The 22,280-nt window shown below is 43.8% G+C and overlaps 1 protein-coding gene across 1 annotated transcript in view; it reads left to right on the plus strand.

Annotated features, from left to right (window-relative positions):
* The first annotated feature begins 1,210 nt into the window (after positions 1–1,210).
* The window catches only part of LOC136631490 (excitatory amino acid transporter 2-like), a 58,790-nt gene continuing 37,720 nt past the window's right edge, over positions 1,211–22,280 (plus strand). Inside the window, exons 1-2 of the mRNA XM_066605791.1 lie at positions 1,211–1,340; positions 19,165–19,317. Of these exons, the coding sequence (XP_066461888.1) occupies positions 1,211–1,340; positions 19,165–19,317 (283 nt within the window). The remainder of the gene's footprint in view (positions 1,341–19,164; positions 19,318–22,280) is intronic.

Below are 22,280 nucleotides of genomic sequence, written 5' to 3' on the forward strand. Positions count from 1 at the left end.
CCATTAATAACTTAGAAAAAATTCCAAAATTGATTATTTCCAATCCAAAATAAGGAGAGGAAAGATAATCCATCAGTTATATGGAATAGTCTTAGGACGTCACTTCTTAAGAGAAATTACGCGGTTCGACGCGTTTCTGCTACAGTTAGAGTAGCGTCATCAGGAACCAAATTCCATATCTGGACGTCAAAAAATCAGTAAACAACGTCCTTAAACTGCTCGACAAAAATTAGATTGTAGCGGAAGTTGTACAGGTAAAGGAGAGGTAGACGATGCTAGCATTCAAAGGGTTAAATATCCCCCAGAGATTCCCCCCTAGAAAGTAATAAGAACGAGAGAAGGTAGCAGCACCAGCCTCTGTGGTAGGCTGGCGGCTTGTGTCTTTATGTAAATCCTGCCTATCAACATATCTCTCCCTGTTTTATATATTGGATTATATTTTATGCCAAATAAATTAAAAACTCCATATCATTACTTCCTGCTTTGTTACCCTCTGCCATTTCATACTCATCATACCAGATTATACAGAGCTGGATTTCAGTTGAATAAATTTACTAATTCGCTCAATTTGCTCTGTATCTATACAGTTTAAAGGCCCATTTAGTTGCAAAAACAATCTTTCACATGATTGAAAGATTGACAGTTTTAGCGATTGTTTTGCATAAACTGCTAGTGTCCATTAGCAGTTTATTACCTTCATGTGCATGTAAGTGAGACTCCAGCAGCTTTTTGCAAATCCCAGGGTATGGTCTGGACTTTGCACTCAGCTGCATTGTCTTCACACAGGCTGTCAGCTGAATACAATGTAATCAGCTGCTCCCGTGGAGAACACAGCGTGTGGCCCCTGCTATCTCTCTAGGGCTGAACAGTGGACTATAAATATAATATTCCTATACATTTTAAATGATAATGGTTCTAAAAATGATTTCTGATGTACCTGTATATAATCAGCCATTTCTGGTGATAATACTAGTTCTTTTGGAAAATGTGTGTATTAGAAGTCAAATAATATGCCGAGACTTACAGTATGTCTTTTATATAGTCACAAATTTCCTTGTGATAACTAGTTTCTATCTCATTTACAAAAAGCTTCATTGTACCATATGGAATGGTAATGTTTATTGTTCATGTTTGTAACAATGCCTTAAATCCATTGTTGCTCTTTTTATAGGTTCTACCCTGGCTGTTGCCATTGGCTAGTTAACTTAGGATGACGAATCACATTGAGGTTCCCATTTCTGATGGACATCACATGAGTCTCGAAGAGTTTCCTAAGCCATGCTGGACAAAGCACTGTAGCTGGTTTAGACGGAATCTACTCTTAATTTTAACAATAGCTGGTAAGTGTAGTTTGGTATGTTATAGATGGTCATTTCTGTATTATTCAGTCTCTCACTAATATAAGAAATCAAAAAACATGGCTGTTTTTCCCCAGAAACAGTGCCACTATTATCTATGGGCTGTTTGTTGTATTGCAGCTCAGCACCATTCAAGTTAATAAAGCTGAACCTTGTCCCTGTATCCCCGCGCTCCCGTGCTCCTGCACGGTAGCTAGCAGGGCTGGCTCGCACACGGAGCGGCCAGCAGGGGGGTGGGGCAGTGCAGGAGATTTCTCTCCTCTCGCTCCCCCACCCCTCTCCAATGAGATATACAGCGGCTGTTCGCTATTGAACGGCGGCTGTTTAAACTGAACGATGAGCGATGATCTTCATCGCTCATCTTTTATGCATCATAAAAGATGAGCGATCATGCAGTTTAAACAGCTGCTACTCAATAGCGAACGGTCGCTGTATATCTCATTAGAGGGGGGCGGGGGAGTGAGAGGAGAGAAATCTCCTGCACTGCCCCACGCCCCTGCTGGCCGCTCCGTGTGCGAGCCAGCCCTGCTAGTTCCGTGTAGGAGTATGGGAGCGCAGGGATACAGGGACAAGGTTTGCCCGACACTCGTCCAGTGTAAATAGGCCTTAAGAAGGAGTTGTCAGAATTAAATGAAACTTATATGTGTGATTGTAGCATTGATATAAGTAAGTGATTACAATATCAACGCAAAAGGATAATTTATTGCGGAAAACTGAACTCTTGAAAGGAGGGTCTAGTACCCTGTTGTACCGCCTCTAGCTTGTACACAAGATGTGATACTGGCGGGCATGGAGGCTCTAGTACCCTGTTGGGGTGCCTCTAGCTTGGAGCAAAATGCAATATGGGTGGACATGAAGGCTCTAGTACCCTGTTGGGCTGCTTCTAGCTTTCATACAAGATATGATACGGGCGGGCATGGAGGCTCTAATACCCTGTTGGACCACCTCTAGCTTGGAGCAAGATGGGATACAGGCGGGCATGGAGACTCTAGTACCCTGTTGGACCGCATCTAGCTTGAAGCAAGATGTGATACAGGCAGGCATGGAGGAATACAAGTTCTGCATGGTATCCTGTAGCATATCGCTCAATATTTGCTGTAATTGAACCACCAAATCGCACCAACTCATAGACTGTGGAAGTCCGCATCCTAGATGGTCCCATACATTTTCTATTAGCAATGTTGTGGAGGTCTTTCTGTGACATCCTTGCTGTGTGTGGCTGAGCATAATCCTGCTGGAAAATGCCTCTTGGAAGCTGCCATGAGGGACAACATCTGTGGCTGCAGAATATTTTTCATCATCTGTTACTCCATTCATAGGGTATTCCCATTTCAGCCATGATTGGTTGAAATAACAATACCTCTTGGCATGCAGTGACGGAGATGCCCAGGAATACAGAGACAGCTGAGCAGGCTGTGCTACGCTTTTTCCGTAACTAAGGCAGTTCAGCTGTTTCCATAATTCTCAACCATCCTTGGCCAATGCATACAGCTGGGCCGGAATTGGTCATTCTCAGTTACTGGATACTGATAAAAGGGAAAACAATCACTTACGCTCCCAGGGACAGACTGCCGAGAAATCTCCGTAGCATACAAGTTTTCTTTATTCTAATGCAACGCGTTTCGTCCCTCACAGACACGACTTTATCAAGCATACAACCATATAATACATCTCCATATCTTACATCTTACATGAATGCCGACATATGTGAAGACTACCACTTCCAGGTTCCCCAAGCTCCGGGTGAAACGTGATACATGGCACTACGTACCGTGGAACGCAGAGATGAACGTTACCACATCATGTGCTCTATATTGGACGTAATGACGTCACTCTCAGACCCAATCCCTGTACTGAATAAATACATGTATTCAATGTTTTATAATAGCCAGTTAATAGCCGGTTTCACCCGGAGCTTGGGGAACCTGGAAGTGGTAGTCTTCGCATATGCCGGCGTTCATGTGAGTAAAGTTTCATGCTATAAAGATATGGAGATGTATTATATGGTTGTATGCTTGATGAAGTCACGTCTGTGAGCGACAAAACACGTTGCATTAGAATAAAGAAGACTTGTATGTTACAGAGATTTCTTGGCAGTCCGTCCTCGGGAGCGCTGTATTTTGGGTCCTTTTTTTTTTTACTCAGGATAGAGGAAAGACAAAGAAGTCTCATTTATAAATTTCTACATGTGGAGGTGCTAGTGGGGTTTCCCATACAGGAACTCCACCGGTCACCGGCTAAGTCCCGATTTATCTTTTGGTACTTTCATCTCATTTGTATCAAGTGGAGCACTGTTCTAACTTTTTCTATAAAAATTTTTCTTGCACCACACTTTGACCCTTTGCTGTAACTTTGGTGTATGATGTTGGTGTCATTAGATGACACACATGTTCACCGTTGCCGTAAAATCTTCAAATGTGAGTTTAATCCATTCAGGGACTTATGAGGCAGGTTGAAAGTTACAATGTTAAGTCTATGGGACATATTTGCTCTCTGGTGCCACACACAGGAGTTTTATGTCGAAACATTTTTGTAGAAAGAAAACTAAAAGTTTTTTTCCCTGTACACAATGCTTCAAATATTGAAAAAATAGATAGAACAAAACAATCTACATATAATCGGTATTGTCACATCACTAAACGGCCCTGCTATAAAATATTGCATTATTTATCCAGCATAAAAAATTATCTAAAAAATGGCAAAATAGCTGTTTTCTGTTTATCTTGCTTCCCCAAAACGGAAATGAAGACTAATCAAAGCTGGTACAAATAAAAACTAGAAGTCATCTTGCAAAAAACAAGCCCTCAAGTCTTTTTATAAAACTAAAATAGCTTATATTGTGCAATAGTAGTAATACATAATTAAATCTCTATAATGACCAGTAGATTAGAGTTAACATAATATTAATGCCACGTGGTGAACGTCGAAAAAATAACTCCCCTCCAAAAATAACAAAATACCTTTTCTTTCCATTTCCCTGCAGCTAAAAATTAATAACGTTATTCAATGCATTATACTATATTTACCCAAAACTGAGTGCTACAAAACTAGAACTCATCAGACAAAATACAAAGTGACATTGACAAAAAAATAAAATTCTGACTACTGGAATACAAAAGGGGAAATGATTTGGGGATTTTTAAGGCTAAAACTAGTTATCTCACCAATGGGTTAAAAATAAACTTAAGACGGATGAGTTCTGTGCCAAATATATTTACGTGAATTCAAGAGGGACATTTTCAAGAGGGCTTTTCCAATTTTAATGTGACTGTTAGGGGGTTAATACATAATTAAACTTATGAATAAATCGTACCTGATGGTTAAGGGCCTTGTTGTTGTTTATTGCTGATAATGCATTGCTGCTTTAATATTCAGTATGTATGATGCAACTTGAAGCAAAATTGATTCAAAATGTCCTCCTATTTTGTGTCTACAACACCCATGCAGATCTATGTGTCTCCACAGTGCAGTAACAGACTACTGACTATATGTAGTCAGATCCGACAGTCATGTTACTCTCTTGTATCCATTTCCTTTTCCTCCCTACCTACTGAAGTATTTTACCAGAAAAATAAGTGTAACTGGGCTACACCTAGACATGGGAAGATGAGGTGCTTGTGAAAGGTTACTGGTCCCAAGCTGAAATATAGAATATAATCACTATACACTCGGATAGTGTTAGCCCAATGGAGCGCTATAGGTATATTCTTACTTTCCGAATTCAAAGAGTTGAGTTATGAGTTGCTCACAAAATTATTGACTAGTCACACAGAACTTGTGTAATTAAGACAATTTCTACATTATTTTGGGAACCGATGGTAATATTTATAGGTTTTAGACAAAGACATTATTAAGATATTCCTTGCTTATGAATATGTATAGTTTATTACAATTCATTTGTTATCATTGGTCCTTAAAACTCAATATGTGCAGTGCCGTTGGTCTGAAGGCAGAACTTTCCTCCGGGTCGTTGTTTGGTTGGGCTATAAGCTCTCTAGAGTTAACTCTTCTCTGGGAATACTTGCATGTTACCTATTTCTAGGATCATTATTTAGTTAGTACATATACATTCCTAAGCTTATACACCAGCAGTGTTTAGTAATTATTAATCAGCTAATTCTACATAAACTTCATATGTGTATAAATTATTATAGGGAGATATATATCTAATATAATAAACCCTACTGGCTTTTTCTTGCACCACACTTTGACCACTCTGCGTGACCTTTGGTGGATGATTTTGGTTTCATTAGTTTGGGACATGCTCACCACCGCCGTAAAATCATAAAATTGGAGTTGGATACATTCCCAGTGACCCGTCAGGCAAGGTCAAAGTTTCTATGTTAAATATCAGCGTGGAGCTCTCCTCCTGCCGCTTACAGTCCTAGGCTGCTGTTCCAGAGAGGGGGACAACACCCCTTCGCTGCTCTCACTGCGCAGGCGCCAACACTTTCCTCCCACTAAAACGTGATCAGTAGAGATGAGCGAGCACCAAAATGCTCGAGTGCTCGTTACTCGAGTCGAACTTTCAGTGATGCTCGAGAGTTCGTTTTGAGTAACGAACCCCATTAAAGTCAATGGGTGACTCGAGCATTTTTGTATATGACTGGTGCTCCGCTAAGGTTTTCATTTGTGAAAATCTTAGCAAATCACCAAAGTCATGTAAAAAACACAGAAATGGATAGGGCAGGCGAGGAGCAACATGCAGGACTGCATTTCGGGCTCCGAGGTCTCACTATTAAGCCACAATAGTGGCAAGAGTGAGACCCCCCCCCCACTGTCAGCATAACGATCGTTCTCCTCTGCCACAGCTGTAACAGCTGTGGCAGAGAAGAACAATGTTAGCCCATTGAATTCAATGGAGCCGGCAATACAGCCGGCTCCATTGAAAGCAATGGGCTGCCGGCGAGCGCGGGATGAATTTTCGGGAAGGGCTTAAAAATATAAGCCCTTACCTGAAAATTATCCTAAAATGTGTAAAAAAAAAAAAAAAATTATGTCAGCATTAAGATCGTTCTCCTCTGCCACAGCTGTAATAGCTGTGGCAGAGAAGAACTAGCTGTGGCAGAGAAGAACGATGTTAGCCCATTGAATTCAATGGAGCCGGCAATACAGCCGGCTCCATTGAAAGCAATGGGCTGCCGGCGAGCGCGGGATGAATTTTTGGGAAGGGCTTAAAAATATAAGCCCTTACCTGAAAAAGAAAGATTTTAGTGTAAAAAAGAATAAAAATGCAGGCATTCTCTTCAATGGAGCCGCTGCTGCTGCCGGCGACTCCATTGAAGACAATGGTCCGCTGGCACACCTGAATTCTTTTTCAGGGAAGGGCTTTACATATAAGCCATTCCCTGGAAATAAATTAAAAGTGATTTAAAAAACAAAAAAAATAGATACTCACCTCCCTTCAGCTGCCGGGGCACAGCTGCGTCTTCTCCTGCTGTCCCCTGCACTGTGGTGCTGAACTGCTGTCATTCAGCTGAGAGCTGCGCTGAGCCAATCAGAGGCAGCATTCACTCACCCATTCATGAATTCATGAATGGGTGTGAGTGAGATCTGCCTCTGATTGGTCAGGCTGTGACCAATCAGAGGCAGCTCATTCAGCAGGCGGGGATTTTAAATCCCCGGCTGCTGAATACTACAGAGAGCAGTTCAGGAGAACTGTCGCCGGCCACGGCTGAACTCCGTCTGCCGGGAGCAGGTGAGTATATATATTTTTTTTATTTTTACACATTTCTGAATGAATTGCAGGGAAGGGCTTATATATTTAAGCCCTTCCCGAAAATTCATCCCGCGCTCGCCGGCAGCCCATTGCTTTCAATGGAGCCGGCTGTATTGCCGGCTCCATTGAATTCAGTGGGCTAACATCGTTCTGCCGGGATAAGGTGAGCATATTTTTTTTTTACTTTTTACACATTTTAGGATGATTTTCAGGTAAGGGCTTATATTTTTAAGCCCTTCCCGAAAATTCATCCCGCACTAGCCGGCAGCCCATTGCTTTCAATGGAGCCGGCTGTATTGCCGGCTCCATTGAATTCAATGGTCAGTGCTCGTTTAATCCAGACGAGCACCGCGTGGTGCTCGTCTCGAGTAACGAGCATCTCGAGCACTCTAATACTCGAACGAGCATCAAGCTCGGACGAGTATGCTCGCTCATCTCTAGTGATCAGCCATAGCTTTTCCAGAAACCTTTAACTCTGCCCGCCGTTAGGCTCTTCCACAATTAGCACTTGACATGAAATAGGTCAAAGAAAATGTCTGGAGCCGGCAGTGTCTGTGCCACCCGCCTAACTCACATGGCCATTAGTGTGTAGGCAGCGGCAGTGGTCGGAGGGCTGTAGCATCTGCTTCGTTGTCAGCACTGCGGACCGCGGTGCGCAATGTGTGACCTTTGCTTACACAGCCAGTGTCCGGGGGATGTGTGGGGTGCCCCGGAAGCCACTGTCTAACCTGTGGGCTGGAATGCAGCCGGGAGCTGGGATTGTGTATACTGTACTGCTGTGGTGGCTGCACTAACTGGCCAACAGAGAGAAAAGACAGAGAGAAGAGAGAGAGTGGAGAGAAAGGTAGAGAGAGGAGAGAGAAGAGAGGCAGGAGAAAGAAAGAGAGATTCACAACAACCATTTTGCTAAACATTTTATGCTTGAATAGCAAACATGGGTCATTATATATATATATATATATATATATATATATATAGGGAGAGAGAGAGAGAGAGAACGAACAGAGTACATTTGCCCTAATGTATATATGGAGATATATCCACATATATAATATATATCTATATATATAAATGCGAAAACCCTCACTGATTGACTCACTCACTGACTGTCACTAATTCTCTAACTTCTCGGTGTCATACAAACTTGAAATTTGGCACAACCATTGATTAGGTCTAGTGATGAGCGAGCATATTTGCTAAGGGCAATTGCTCGATCGAGCATTGCCCTTAGCGAGAACCTGCCGGCTCGGGAGCAAAGATTCGGGTGCCGGCGGCGGGCAGGGAGCTCCCTGGGAGAGCGGGGAGGAACGGAGGGGAGATCTCTCCCTCCCTCTCTCCCCCCTGCTGACTGCCGCAACTCACCTGTCACCCGCGCCGGCACCCGAACCTTTTCTCCCGAGCAGGGAGATACTCGCTAAGGACAATGCTCGATCGAGCAATAGTCCTTAGCGAGTATGCTCGCTCATCTCTAATTAGGTCCTAAATAGGAAAAAGTAAAGGTGATGCAACGTGATTATTCAATTAAAAGTGCAAAAATCTGAGAAAAACCTTAATACATGAGATAGTTTTTTTCTCAGAAACTTTAGGTCGTGGAGGCATTCTTTGCAGGCCTTCTTGAGAAATTCAAGAACCATGTAAAATGGTGAACATATTTTATTCCTTGGTTCCTCTGAAGTAACCATGACTTCATAAAACTTTCCATGCGAACAACGGGTAAACACCTGTACCAAATCAACTTGGGCAAAGCTGGGTACATGTAGTGGCTGGCTGCTGTTCATGCTTAAAAGAATTTAGCAGTATTTTTTACTCTGTACCTCTGGAGTCTACCATTTTGCCTTAAACCTGCCCTTAACCAAGATGACCTAAATTGCCTGTTGCACAAGCCAGCTTGCTTCCTGTTTTGGCCTATTAAAGCTCACAAGGAAAGCTTACTTCTTTTTCTTCAGTATTATGAACAGTTTGCCTCGCTCCAGTCTCATACCCCAGGGGATTCTCTTTCCTAGACTATTCCCATAACCATGCTGATTATCCACTACATAGTGATCACTTCACAAGCTACCTTACTGAAAACTGTTACCAAACATCTTCACTGCTCTCAACTCTCTGCCTCCAGACAATTAGACTCCAATCCAGACCCACCAATATCTTAACAATGCATCCCAGCTGAGCGGTTACCACTGCCCGTCCCATCCTCCATTACCGGAAGTCAGACGACCTCTGTGGCTAATCAGAGGCCACAACCATCTCCTGGCATCATGGTGCCCAGGATGTGAGCAATGATGCCAGGAGTTTAGATGATAATACTGCAGCCTCTGATTGGTCACAGCCGTCATCTGATTTCTTATGGCTGTCCATGGACGGGGATGAGGACAGGACAGTGGAAATGGTTCAGCTGGGTCCTGGGGGGGTGAAGACATGTGAGTATACTGTCTTTCTTATTTTATCACCTTCCTGGCCTTTAACTTTTTTTTCCTAGGTACTGTTGTATCTTGTCTCCAACGGAAGTGATGGGTGGAGACAAGGGTTAGGCTGCTTAACAGCCAGGTGACGCCCCAGTTCCTGATTGGCTGCAGGAGGTTCTCACTGTAGCTGTTGGGTTTTCCATGCGCTGCAGGAGGTTCTCACTTTAGCCGATGGGTTTCCATGCAGCTGCACTGCCTACTCCTCACTCACCCCTTCGCCACTTTGTTTTGTGAGCACTCCATGGTGACCCCAATCCTCCAGCCTCCTGCCTCTCGCGGCTCCTGTCAGTCACCCCGCCGCTCTCTTTTGTCCTGTGGTCCTCCAGTCTCCCCTCACGGCTCCTGTCACTTTTGGCCTCCCGGGTCTTGCCACTCACCTGCCGCGGTCTCCGTTGTCCGCTCACGGCTCCTACGCTGTCAGTCTCCGTGGCTGCAGTGGCATGGGCCCAGTAATCTGTGCTCCCGTCCTCCTCCTGAGCTGCTGAAGGCATATCTGGTGTGGTCATCCTCCTGCGTGGCGCTGCTCCTGTCCTCCTGCGCCGCTGAAGTGGGAGCTGCTCTCTCCATGCCTTTGGATGAAGGGTTAGGGTTTATTTCAGTGTTAGGCTTACATTATTAGCTGTAAATGCTTCTATGTTAAAGCGGCCCAGCTCTCACATGGAAGCATTTACAGCTTATAATGTAAGGTTAACACTTAAACTAACCGTAAGCCTAACCCTCTATCCCAGCCACAACTCAGTCCCCATGCTGCTAGGACCTTGCTCCAGGTAGCCAATCAGTAGATTGGGGGCGTTCACTGGGCGGATACAGCCCATCACTAGGTCTCCACCCACACTTGTGCTGTGGACAAGATACAACAGTACCTTTTTCTTATACTCAAACAAGTCTTTAATGACACATATACTAGTTCATGCAGGAGCATCACTATAGGGAGTGCAGAGGGTACAGTTGCACCCTGGCACTGGAGTCTTGGGAAGCCGAAAAGGTCTTTCTTTCCTATATGGGGAGACCAGTACTATAAATGAAGTGTTATAATTGGGGGCCCTGTGACAGATTTTTCAAGGAGGTCCAGCAGCTTCAAGTTATGCCTCTGATTTCATGATTCTAAATGTGACTTTCCCTGCCTGTGTGCTGCTTTGCCATGCTATTATTAGGGCTGTGTAGGGCACAGATTTTCTACCAGCCAGAAGGCACAGGAAGAACAATAATGACACACAGATCTTGGTATTAAAATGCATTAGTTACTTATTGTCTTTCTTTCATCAATACATGTAACATTAAAAACGGAACAATCCTATCTTTCTGTCACTCGTTTGTTCCTACTGTAGTGGCCCAGGCCACTTTAGAATGTCTTTTATGTTTGTCTTGTGCATTTGTATTGTCAGTAACTTTTGTGTGCATGAAGTATGTATGGTGCACCTCTCCAGCACTGAAAGAGTTAATGTCGGCATGAGCCGTCTCTGTCTGGAAATGTATCCTTTTTGTGTTGTGAGTCTGTGGTCACCTCACCATGTGATATATTAATGTTTTGCAGAATGTGAGTGCAAGTCAGTTAGTCAGTAAGTCAGTCTGTCAGTCAGTAAGAGTAAGTGAGTGGAGTGGCTGTTGAAGAGAACAGTCTGCAAGTAGTCTGGCCTACACTACTAGGAATGGAGGAGAAGGAAAGGTATCACCCATCTCCATTGGATTTTGTCTAATCTCGGGAGACCATTGGATAACCACCAGCCTCTGTGAGCAAGAGGAGTTTGCCATGCAGCATTGAGAAGCGTCTGACAAGTGAGTGTTGACAAGTCTGGAGAGGAAAGAGTGCGTGGTTTTCCAGGAGTGGAGCTACACAGATAACTAAGACTGTGGGCCCGGTATTCATCCTGTGTTCTGCCTCCCTGTCTCACTACTAATTCTGTCTAAAGCCTGGCTGTATTGGACTTGTGTACTTTGGAACTGTTAAATCTTGCATTTCAAGTAAAGCAACATTGCCGACCGTTCCCGGCTTTGTTTTCAAGTGCTCTGTGATCTTCCTAAGGAGAAAGGATGACCGTCTGAAAACCATATTCCCAGACCCTCCGCTTCTGTGTTACAGGCAGCCCCCATATTTGAGGACCTTTATAATCAGGAGTGCATTACCCTCTGACACACAAAAAGGAACTTATCCCTGTAATGTAAGGAGCTGCAAGACCTGCTCACATATACTGACTGCGGACAGGATACGGATCCCCAACAAACAACAGGACTATAAGATCCCAGGGACATTTACGTGTTCCTCGTCCAATGTTGTGTACCTGATCCTGTGCAGTAAATGTCCTGTTGAGGGTCTTCATGTCGGAGAAACAGGGGAAAGACTGAAAGTGAGGATGAGGTCTCATTGCCACACGATTAAACACAGAAAATGAGAATTGCCTGTGGCTGAGCACTTCTCTAACCATGGACATAACATAGGAGATATGAGAGTTTTGATATTGAAGGATGGTTTAAAGTCACAAAACCACAGAAGAATTTGGGAATATAAGTTGATAACAACCTTTGACACGCTGAATACTGGGTTAAATAGTTCCCCAGGATTTATGTGTGAATGGGAAGTGTGAGACATTTATTACACAGATAAGGCCCCCATCAACAGTAATTCAGGGACCATAAGCTCTCACTCCCTTATCAGTGTTTAGCTAAAAATGTTTGTGTCCCTCTTGTAGCAATTCTAGCCTGCCGACCTCCCCCCCCCCCAACAGTGATTTAGGGACCATAAAACTTTCACTCCGCTATCAGTGCCTAGACAAAAAAAGTTTGTTTGCTGTTGCAGAATTCCTTTTAAGTGCAAACTAATCACATCCATATATGTGCCTTGTCATAAGTATGTATGTTATAAGTGTGTATAAATATCCATGCCTCTTCAGATCCAATCCATAAGCCTAAGGCTGGGTTCACACGGGGCGTATTTTCGTTGGAAATCTCACGGTTTGGCCGCAGCAAAAACTGCGAGATTTCCGCCAGGAGAACTGCCGCGGTTTAAGCCGCGGCGGCTTTGAAGCGGTCCGGCCGCATGCTTTTCCGTTGCAGCCGGCTCTCCCATAGAGGAGAGCGCGGCCGTAACATAAATAAACAAAAAACCGACTGTAAACAGACATGCTGCTTCTTTTGAAACTGCGGCTGCGGCGGCCGCAGCTGCGGTTTCAACCGGATTTACCGCAGCGGATTAGCCGTCCCGTGTGGACGAGGTTTCTGAGAAACCTCGTCCACATGGCTGGCTAACCCCGAGATTAGCGGCCGCAGGCGGTTTTGCCGCGGGCAGATCTGCTGCGGCAGAACCGCGGCAAATCCGCCCTGTGTGAATCCAGCCTGAAGAAGAACCCTGCGTTGTTTCGCAGGCTCGCTATTACATCATGTATCTTTGTTAGCCATTAAAAGGTATCATATCTACAAGATTACGTGGTTTCTCTTGCTGGGAACAATCACAATCCAGAAGAAGAAACCAGGTAACTAAGTCCCCGGTTGCCCCATCTTTAATAGCCTGCCTGAGGCTCTGCTGGATGGGTCGCTGGCTGTGGGAGATGGTAGAGCCACCGTGACAAGAGCCTACCACTAATCCCTGTTGTCTCCTAGGCTAGGGCCTGCTCCTTGGATGCTGCACTACTACTTCTGTTTTGTTATAAATTGGTCACATAGTTTTGATGTGTCAGCATGAATTACACTTCGTTATGTAATATATGCTGGGCTGAGTTTACATCAGCATTTCATTTTTCTGTTCCATCCTAAGTACAGAAAAAAAGGAAAAAACATGTCCAGTGAAATCCCCATAAATTTTAATGTGACTTATTTTGCTTCAGTTTGCTTCCGTTATATCTGTTTCTGTTTTTTGATGGAAATGAAAGATTAAAGGGCAAGATTTTTTCCAGCCCCAAAAAATGGAACACGAACACAATAGAACTTTCCAATTTTTCACAATGTATTCAATAAGAGAAGGACGACACAAACAGAAATTATTCAGTTATTATCTGCTTGGGCTTCTGGTTAATGGATCTGTTTAATCATATTGTGCATGTGCTGTTATAAAACTAGAGGCTAACTTTTTTTAAAAAAGGATCAGTTTAAAACTGATCATAATGAATAAAATACAGATGGAAACGAAACCTAACTGATCCATCAAAATTCCAGATCTGGCTGAGGCCCGATTCAGATGAGCGTGTTTTTTTGAGCGCCTATGTGCGCAAAAAAAATGTGCTCCTCTCTTATGCGGAAAACGCATAAGTCTTCAGTGATGATGGGACTCCAGCGGGGATGAAAGAACCCCCTGCCACAGCTGTCACAGCTGTGGCAGAAGACCCCAATGCTATCCTATTGCTTTCAATGGGGCCGGCGCTGCTGCTGCCCACATTGTAAGCAATAAGATTAAGGCAACCCCTGCAGCGATGATTTTCAGGGATTGGTGGGAGTTGAAATATAAGCCCTACCCTGAAAATCATCCCTAGCTGTAGATTTTTTTAAAAAGTTAAGTGTCTGGATCTTCTCTGTGGTCCCTGGCAGTCTTTTTCTGTATTCTGTTGGCCGGGGATTGAAAAGGGGCAGTGCTCAGCTGTCATTCAATGAATGGCTGAGCGCTGCCTCTGATTTGTCACAGCGCTCAGCCAATCACATGCAGCGCTTTCTGGAGGCGGGGATTTTTCGATGCCCGGCCACCAGAATAGAGAAGAAGACTGCCGGGGATCGGGGAGAAGCACTTCTAGGTGAGTTAATTTATGTATTTTTTTACATCTGGGGATGGTTTCAGGGTAGGGCTTATATTTAAAATTCCTGCCTCCATAGGAGTCAATGGAAACTCCGGCAAAACGAACACTTATGTTCTACGCGCGCTTCAAATTCCGCGCATATGAACGCTTCTATAGGAACCCTTCGGTTCTTTTAGAAGTGTTCATTATGCGCGCGCAAAACACATGCTTGTCTGAATGAGGCCTCATAGTGAATAAAGTCCAAAGCAGCATCAGTTGGTGCGGTTAAAATACATCCGTGTCAGATGTGTCCTTTATTGCGCACTACAACCAGCAGCAACATTTCAACCCAAATGTTGCAGGGTCTTTGTCAAGCAAACATTTGGGTCAAAACGTTGCTGCTGGTTGTGGTGTGCAATAAATGACACATCCGACATAGATGTATTTTAACTGCACCAACTGATGCTGCCTTGGACTTTATTCACTTTGAGCCTGTTAGGTTTGTGGATCAAAACTCCTGATCCGTTTCCTTGGCGTGCATCCCCCTCTACCTCCCTGCATTGGTAGTTTGAGGAGTGCTGTTGTAGATGCTTTTTGTTAGTATTCCAGATCTGTTTGCTTCAGTTTGCAACATTTAGATGATTCGTTTTTCGAATTTTGAAAAGAGAAAAAAATAGAATCAATTAAAAATGGATAAGATTACATACTATGTTACTATTCCTCTACCTTTAGAAGAGAGAAGATTTCTACGCAAACATAGAGTGGGGTTCTTTACTGTAAGAGTAGTGAGACTATGGAACTCTGCCTGAGGACAAATTATGGGAAACTCGGTAAAAACATTTAAACGGGGCCTGGACGTCTTTCTTGAGTGTTACAATATGACATGTTATAGTCACTGATTAATTCAGAAGGGTTGTTGATCCAGGGAGTTATTCTCATTGCCAGATCTGAAGTTGGGAAGGAATTTTTTTCCCTAAAATGAGAATTGGCTTCTACCTGTTTTTTTTTGCCTTCCTCTGGATCCATATTCCAGGATAATAGGCTGAACATGTGTCTTCTTTCCAGAACGCAGACGTGAACATAACCTTATTAGGGTCTATTTACAAATACTGTCCAAATGTTAGCCAGTGCAAAGTTAGACTAGACAGTTTTCAAATGCGCCAGATTTATCACAGTGGCTCTGCTGAATGAGTAATCTGTTTCATTTTAAGACTGTGTTGTCTAAAGACCCTTTTACACACAATGGTGATCGCTCAACATTCGCTCCAAAGCAACCTTTTGAGCGATAATCGTTCTGTGTAAATGTGCCCATCTTTCACTTTAATGCCGAACGCTGATTTAATGTTTGGCATAAAATCCATTGTTCGGCAGAAGAGCCGATAGCAGGGGCTTCATGCTGTGTTCTCCGCAGGAAGCGCTGATAACATTGTCTCAGTTGTCAGCCCCGCAGCACAACAAAGGGAATATATTCAGGGAACAAACCACCCGCTGTTCTCTGATTACAGCTCCCTATGGCTCCCACACATTAATAAGCTACTAATTGGCATTAGTACCAATTAGTAGTTTATGCAAAATGATTGCTCAAAAGCCATCTTTTGAGCGATCATCTTTTGGTGTAAAAGGGCCTTAAATTTAAGCCACCTATTAGTTTACAGTAAAAATAGCTCCAATATTTTGGTGCATTTTGGTGCAATTTTGGCTACGCCCCTTTGTCAGACAAGTCAGAAAAACTGCCCGAAAGTGTCCAATAACAGAAAGTAAATGTGGTGTAAAGCATGTAAGACAGTTTTCTTGTGTAATTTGTGCAAGTAAACTGTCGCATTTTGAATAATAAATCTGCTCCATTATGTTTTTTTTCATCTGAAAATAACAAATAAAGTGATTTTCTTAAGATTTGTTTCAATTCTGAAAGCCATTCTTTTGTTTTTGTTAATTACTGGAGCTCATCTATTTCTTCCATTGCTTCTCAGCTCAGTTAAACTCAGAAATGTGAAACCTGTATTACACTTTTCTGCATTTTTCCTTTTATGGAAAAAGTTGAGATGCATTTTACTGACCACAGTAAGGGCTCAGTCAGACAAGCGAATTTTTCATGCATGTATAGGCACATTTAAAAAAAAGGATCTATTAAAACCAATGCGTTCCAATGAAAGCGATCAAATGTCTGTCCTTTAGAAGTGCTTAAAATTCACACCAGCATTTTTAAAATGGAGCCTTCCTCTCTGTTGCATTGCTTTGCGCGAAAAATACATCACCTAAAAGCGCTGTCTGGCTCTGGCGCATGTTCTCCCTGGGGCCCTGGCACTCTTCTTCATTTTCGTCTGGAAGCACTGCCTCTGATTGACTGAGTGCTGTGACCAATCACAGCCATTCATTGTCACAGTATTCAGTGATGAGGGGACTCCCCGCGGGGATGAAGGAATCCCCTCCCACAGCTGCCGCGAGCATCTTCCTATGTTTTCAATGGGGCCGACGCTGCTGCTCAACAAGGTGAAACCCCCGTATGTGACAGCATCCAGGGGTTTCACATCCAAGGAATTCCCTGCTGTGGCTGTAATAGCGATCCTCTCCCATTGCTTTCAATGGGGCCGCACTATTTATGAGCGAATTTTAGCTTCGGCCACACGTTTTTTTCACATGTGTCCGGCGGGTTTTTTTACGCACCTATACATGCGTGAAAAAAACACTCATCTGACTGAGCCCTTAATGTGGAAGATTGGCATCAACAGATTAAGACAGAGTACACTTGTAGAGATAAACAGATGTAACTTACCCCAAAACCTGAGAAAAAGCATAGCAACCTCGCCTCAATACCTGAGATGTACATCAGTAACCTAACTACAATATCTGATACTGTAGTAAGCAGATACCCAGCATAAATAGCTTAGAGGGACATTCGTAGACTAGTACTAATACCTCAGATGTAGGCTCAATATCTCAGATAGACATCTTTATTTTAATCCCAATACTTGAGATGGAAAGTAGAAGTCTAGCACCAATACCTGATATGTATTGCAGTTGCCTAGCCTCAATATCCGAGGTATACATCTGTAGTCTAACTCTAAGGGCTCATGTCCACGGGGAAAATAGGATTTAGGATCCGCAGCGGATTTCCTGCATGCAGATCCGCACCCCATAGGGATGCATTGACCACCCGCGGGTACATAAATACCCGCGGATCGTCAATAAAAGTGATTTTAAAAAAAATGGAGCATGAAAAAATCTGGACCATGCTCCATTTTCATGCGGGTCTCCCGCGGGCTTCTATTGAAGCCTATGGAAGCCGTCCGGATCCGCGGGAGACCTAAAATAGGAATTTAAAGCATTTACTCACCCGCAGCGGACCGCGAAGCTCTTCTCTTCCTCACGGCCGCATCTCCCTTGCTTCGGCTCGGCGGATGTGCCCGGCGCATGCGCGCGGCACGTCGACGACGTGCCGGCGACGTGCCGCCGGCGTCAGGAATTCATCCGCCGGCCGAAAATGAAGATCCGGCCGTGAGGAAGAGCAGAGCTTCGTCGCCCGCGCCGGATAGGTAAATTCTTTTAAATTGCTATTTTCGGCGCTCATGTCCGCGGGGCAGGAGGGACCCGCTGCAGATTCTACATGTAGAATCTGCAGCGGATCTGATTTTCCCCGTGGACATGAGGCCTAAGGGCTCGCACCCACTGGCGTTTTTTTCTCCACTGCGATGCGATTCTAAAGTTAAAGTCTTCCATCGCAGGCAGATATCCCAAAATCGCTGGGATATCGCTGCGACATCGCCAGTCTTTTCAATGGGGCCAGCGGCAGCATTGCTAGGCCCATTGAAAAGATATGGAGAATGCCGCTGACTTCATACTCAGCTGTGACAGGAGTTTCCTTCATCAATGGCAGATAGCTCTTAGCTATTCATTCATGAATAGCAATATCTTAGCTATTCATGAATGAATAGCTAAGAGCTATCTGCCATTGGCTGAGCGCTCAGCCAATAGCTAAGCAGTAGCTCTATTGGCTGAGCCCTCAGCCAATCCGCACAGCCCTTTCAGGAGGCGGGGATTTTTAAATCTCCGTCTGCTGAAAGAGCTCAGTAGCAGTTCCGGGGAGCCAGCCGGAGGACGTGGCTGACAGCAGGAGAGGTAAGTAACTTTTTATAATTTTTTTAACCACTTTTTTATGATTATCGGTGAAGGTCTTATATTTCAAGCCCTTCTCCGATAATCATTCTGCAGGGCTTGTCAGAAACCACTGCTTTCAATGGGATCAGCAGCAGTGCCGATTCCATTGAAAGCAATGGGATAGCATGCCGCTGACTTCTGCCACAGCTGTCACAGCTGTGACAGAGGGTTCCTTCATCCCCGCGGTCCCCGAGGTGATGAAGGAAACTGCTGCCACAGCTGTGACAGCTGTGACAGCTGTGGCAGAAGTCCGCGTCATTCTGCATATCTTTTCAATGGGGCTAGCGCTGCTGCCGCTGGCCCCATTGAAAAGACTGTCGCAGCGATATCGCTGCGATTTCTCGCACTGCTCTGGGAGAGTTTTCATTTACTCTCGCATCGCAGTGGAGAAAAAAACGCTAGTGGGTGGGAGCCCTAATACCTGGAATGAACACATATGTGTCTGTGTGATATAATCACACTTTTTGATATGTTATGTTACAATCAGTCAACTATTTTAGCTCTTCCCTTGAGCTGCAGTCTAGAGGAATACAATGAGCTACATGTAACTCAGTGCACTCCTGTGGACAGCAGCAGCTCTCACTTCAGAGTTCAAATTGGAAAGACGCACTGCAAAAAGTTGTAGTGGAGTCCCGTCCTAAGAGTTATTCACAGAGAAAAAAATGAATATAATGTACAAGGACAACTCTGTGCAGTTCATGGTTCATATCTGTTGTATTTTTCCTTTTGACAGTTGCCGAATTTATAAAATATTTCCTCCTTTTCATTCTTAGGTGTGATCTTTGGTTCTATCTTTGGTTGTCTCCTTCGATTGCTTCCTCCGCTAGATGGAAACATACTCATCCTTATCTCCTTTCCAGGGGATATTCTCATGCGGATGTTGAAAATGTTAATTTTACCACTTATTATCTCCAGCTTGATTTCTGGTAAGAAACTTTATAGAAGTAGAAAGAACTTTTTCTAGGAAAGTCCATCAACTGTATTGCATGTCCATCACATTACAGCGGCAAAATGAGTGCTGAGTTTTCCTGGTAATACAAAAAAATGGATCACATAAAAAAGAAAGAGTAGGACAGCACCGCATAGTGTGAATAAGCTTACACCATGTAAAATGATCATCCAAAGTATAAGTGCTCACTTTCTAGTGTTGTGCAAACATAAGCAAAACACTATTAGTAGACATTGGAAGACGAAACAGGAATAGCTGCCAATAGAAACATTTCAAGGATCACCGTTGCTTGCCTCGTCTTGACCGCCTGCCTCCTCAGAAAATCTGGGGACATCTGGCGACTGCATCCTCTTTCTGCCATGTCCACGTAGTGTAGCCAATGTTAACTTTGAACTTGAGAACTATGTTTCCAACTATATCTTTAGGAACACTCAGTGCCTTTGCTATCTTTTTATATCTTTTGCCTTGGTTGTGCAAAGCATTCTTCACTTGTCTTTTCGGTCCACTCTCTTGACTTAGCCATATTTATAACATGAAATCAAACATCACAGTCGACAAAGCCCCAGTCAGTCCAGGTACTTGATGTGTTTTATCTCAAGCACACCTGGTATAACTAAATCCTGGTTTAGACACAACGATTATCGATTAACGATTATTTTTAAACGATAATCATTGTGTGCTTTTTACAGCACAAGGTGATCGCTCAAACGTTGAGCAATCACCTTGCGCTCCGAGCGGGGGCTGCGGAAGACATGCGGGGCCGCTTGTCTTCTGCATCCATCTGTTCTCTGCGAGGAGCGCCCAGCTATTATACAGCCAAGCACTCCGAGCGGGGAATGAAGAACAGAGCTGGGCAGCTGTGTTCTTCATACCCCACCTGTCTTCAGGGAGCGGGATACAGCTGAAACTTTAGTACCAGCTGTACCCCACTGTGAATTCCTGATAACTGATCGCTGATCTTTCAGCATGCTGAAAGATCAGCGATCAATGACAGGTTAAACAAAAACTGCGCGATGTCGGGGCAGTTAGACACAACGATTATCGCTCACAAGACGGCTTTAAGCAATTTTTGAGCGAAAATCGTTGTGTCTAAATCAGCCTTAATGAAGACCTTGTTTAATGGTATCAGGTGTGCTTGAGACAACATCTGATTTACAAATGTGTGCTCTTATGAGGGAATCTATTCAGATGGTTGAATATTTCTAAGATTGCAGTAGTTATTAGCATTTTGTGCTGAATTTGCAAAAACCACTTGTTATATTAGTTGTCTTGACCTATTTGCATTGGTAATGTTTGATTGCTCTTTTAGGGCGCCCACCCACTGGCGATTTTTTTTCCTTTGCGTTTTGCGTTTTTTCTCAAGAGCAATTAGTTTTGAATGTACTCCTGTCCACTGGCGTTTTTTGTTTCAGTCCGTTGCAATTTTTAACATAGGAACTGTCAGTTGCATATGTGTCCTTATTTTTCTCTTAATGCACCCATGAATGTCAATGTAAATTAACGCAAAAAGCCGCGAAAATGCCGCGAAAAAGCCGCGAAAACGCTGCGAAAAACGCGCGGAAAACGCACGAAAATCGCAAACGCCAGTGGGTGGGCGCCCTTAAGAACAGCTGCAAGTTTGTAAATTTGGCAAATAAACCTAATTTGCAATCCGGGTTGAGTAATTTTGATTGCAACTATATATAGTACTAAAGGTCAGAGATCCTTTCTAACTACAACTCCAATGCCAGCACTGTTGGCCATCATGCATGTTTACTGCCATATGAAGAGATGCATAAGCAAATTCCAGACACCTCTGGTTCTTCCTGTCTCCCATGGGAACTTGGTGCATTAAATCCAAAATGCCTATTCTTGTTTACCTCAGTATCAAGGGCTGCCATTAGAGCAGAATAGATGGTATTATAGTCAGGGTTGAGGCTAATGTTTAAAAACAAGTGACCCCAAAACAGCCTGTTGGCTGCCGCCCACCTCCTGAGAGTCCCCTCATAGGCTCCTTGCAGTTTTTGAATGGGACCTATTACTTTTACAGTTAATCTTCCGAACCTGTACATCTCTTCAAGGTCCTACCAAATATTGTTTGGGTCTAGAAAGGTGCATAGAGGTTATACTATTCCCTCTTCTATTTTAACCAGAAGAAAATACTAACAGAAAAAGTCTTCTCAGCTGCGCTACACCATAAACCCTTTGCATAAACTGGGAATAAGCCTCTAAAAACCTATGTTCGTAGCAAGCTGGTTTTTATTCCCTAAAATAACATATACACAAGCAATAAAAGCAACGCGTTTCAGCATCAACTGATGCCTTTGTCAAGCTGAGGATAATGCCATTACATCACACATATAAATACATAAACAACATACGTTAATCTAATGACCCGATAAGGAACGTCTGGCTGTATTCCCACGCCATGCCGAACGCCGATCGAGCGCGTGTGTGCAGGGGGCGGGGTTCCCTGAAGCCCTGTCACGTCATCCGAGCGATTCCCCAGATTCCCCGGGGCAACGTGCGTTCCACTCCTGGTGGAACGCTACGTACCACCGTCATCACTGGCGCGTAGGGGGCGTGGTTCGCAGAGGCTCGTCACGCCCCTCCTGTCAGTTAACTCTGTGATTAGGAGTGTTGGGAATTGCTCAATGAGATAAAGGACGCTTGGTTTTAAAGCGCCCTTCATGAATCACAAAACAGAAGTTTTTTTTGTATGCTTGAAACCATACCGATGTCCAGCATAAGACTATACTAGCCGGACCTATCTTTCACCCGTGACACCACTCAACCTTATTCATATCGTAGAATACGTACACATGAACATGCATTATAATAGTCTAAAGGATAAATATGGTTCTGCGGAAGACTGAAAATATAATTACAGAATAACCAAGCGTATGTTTTACCCCAAACACACCTTGAATAAGTTCTTATAATTAGAAATAACCATATATA

Source organism: Eleutherodactylus coqui, chromosome 6 (assembly GCF_035609145.1).
Source record: "Eleutherodactylus coqui strain aEleCoq1 chromosome 6, aEleCoq1.hap1, whole genome shotgun sequence".
In the NCBI taxonomy this organism is placed as follows: Eukaryota; Metazoa; Chordata; class Amphibia; order Anura; family Eleutherodactylidae; genus Eleutherodactylus; species Eleutherodactylus coqui.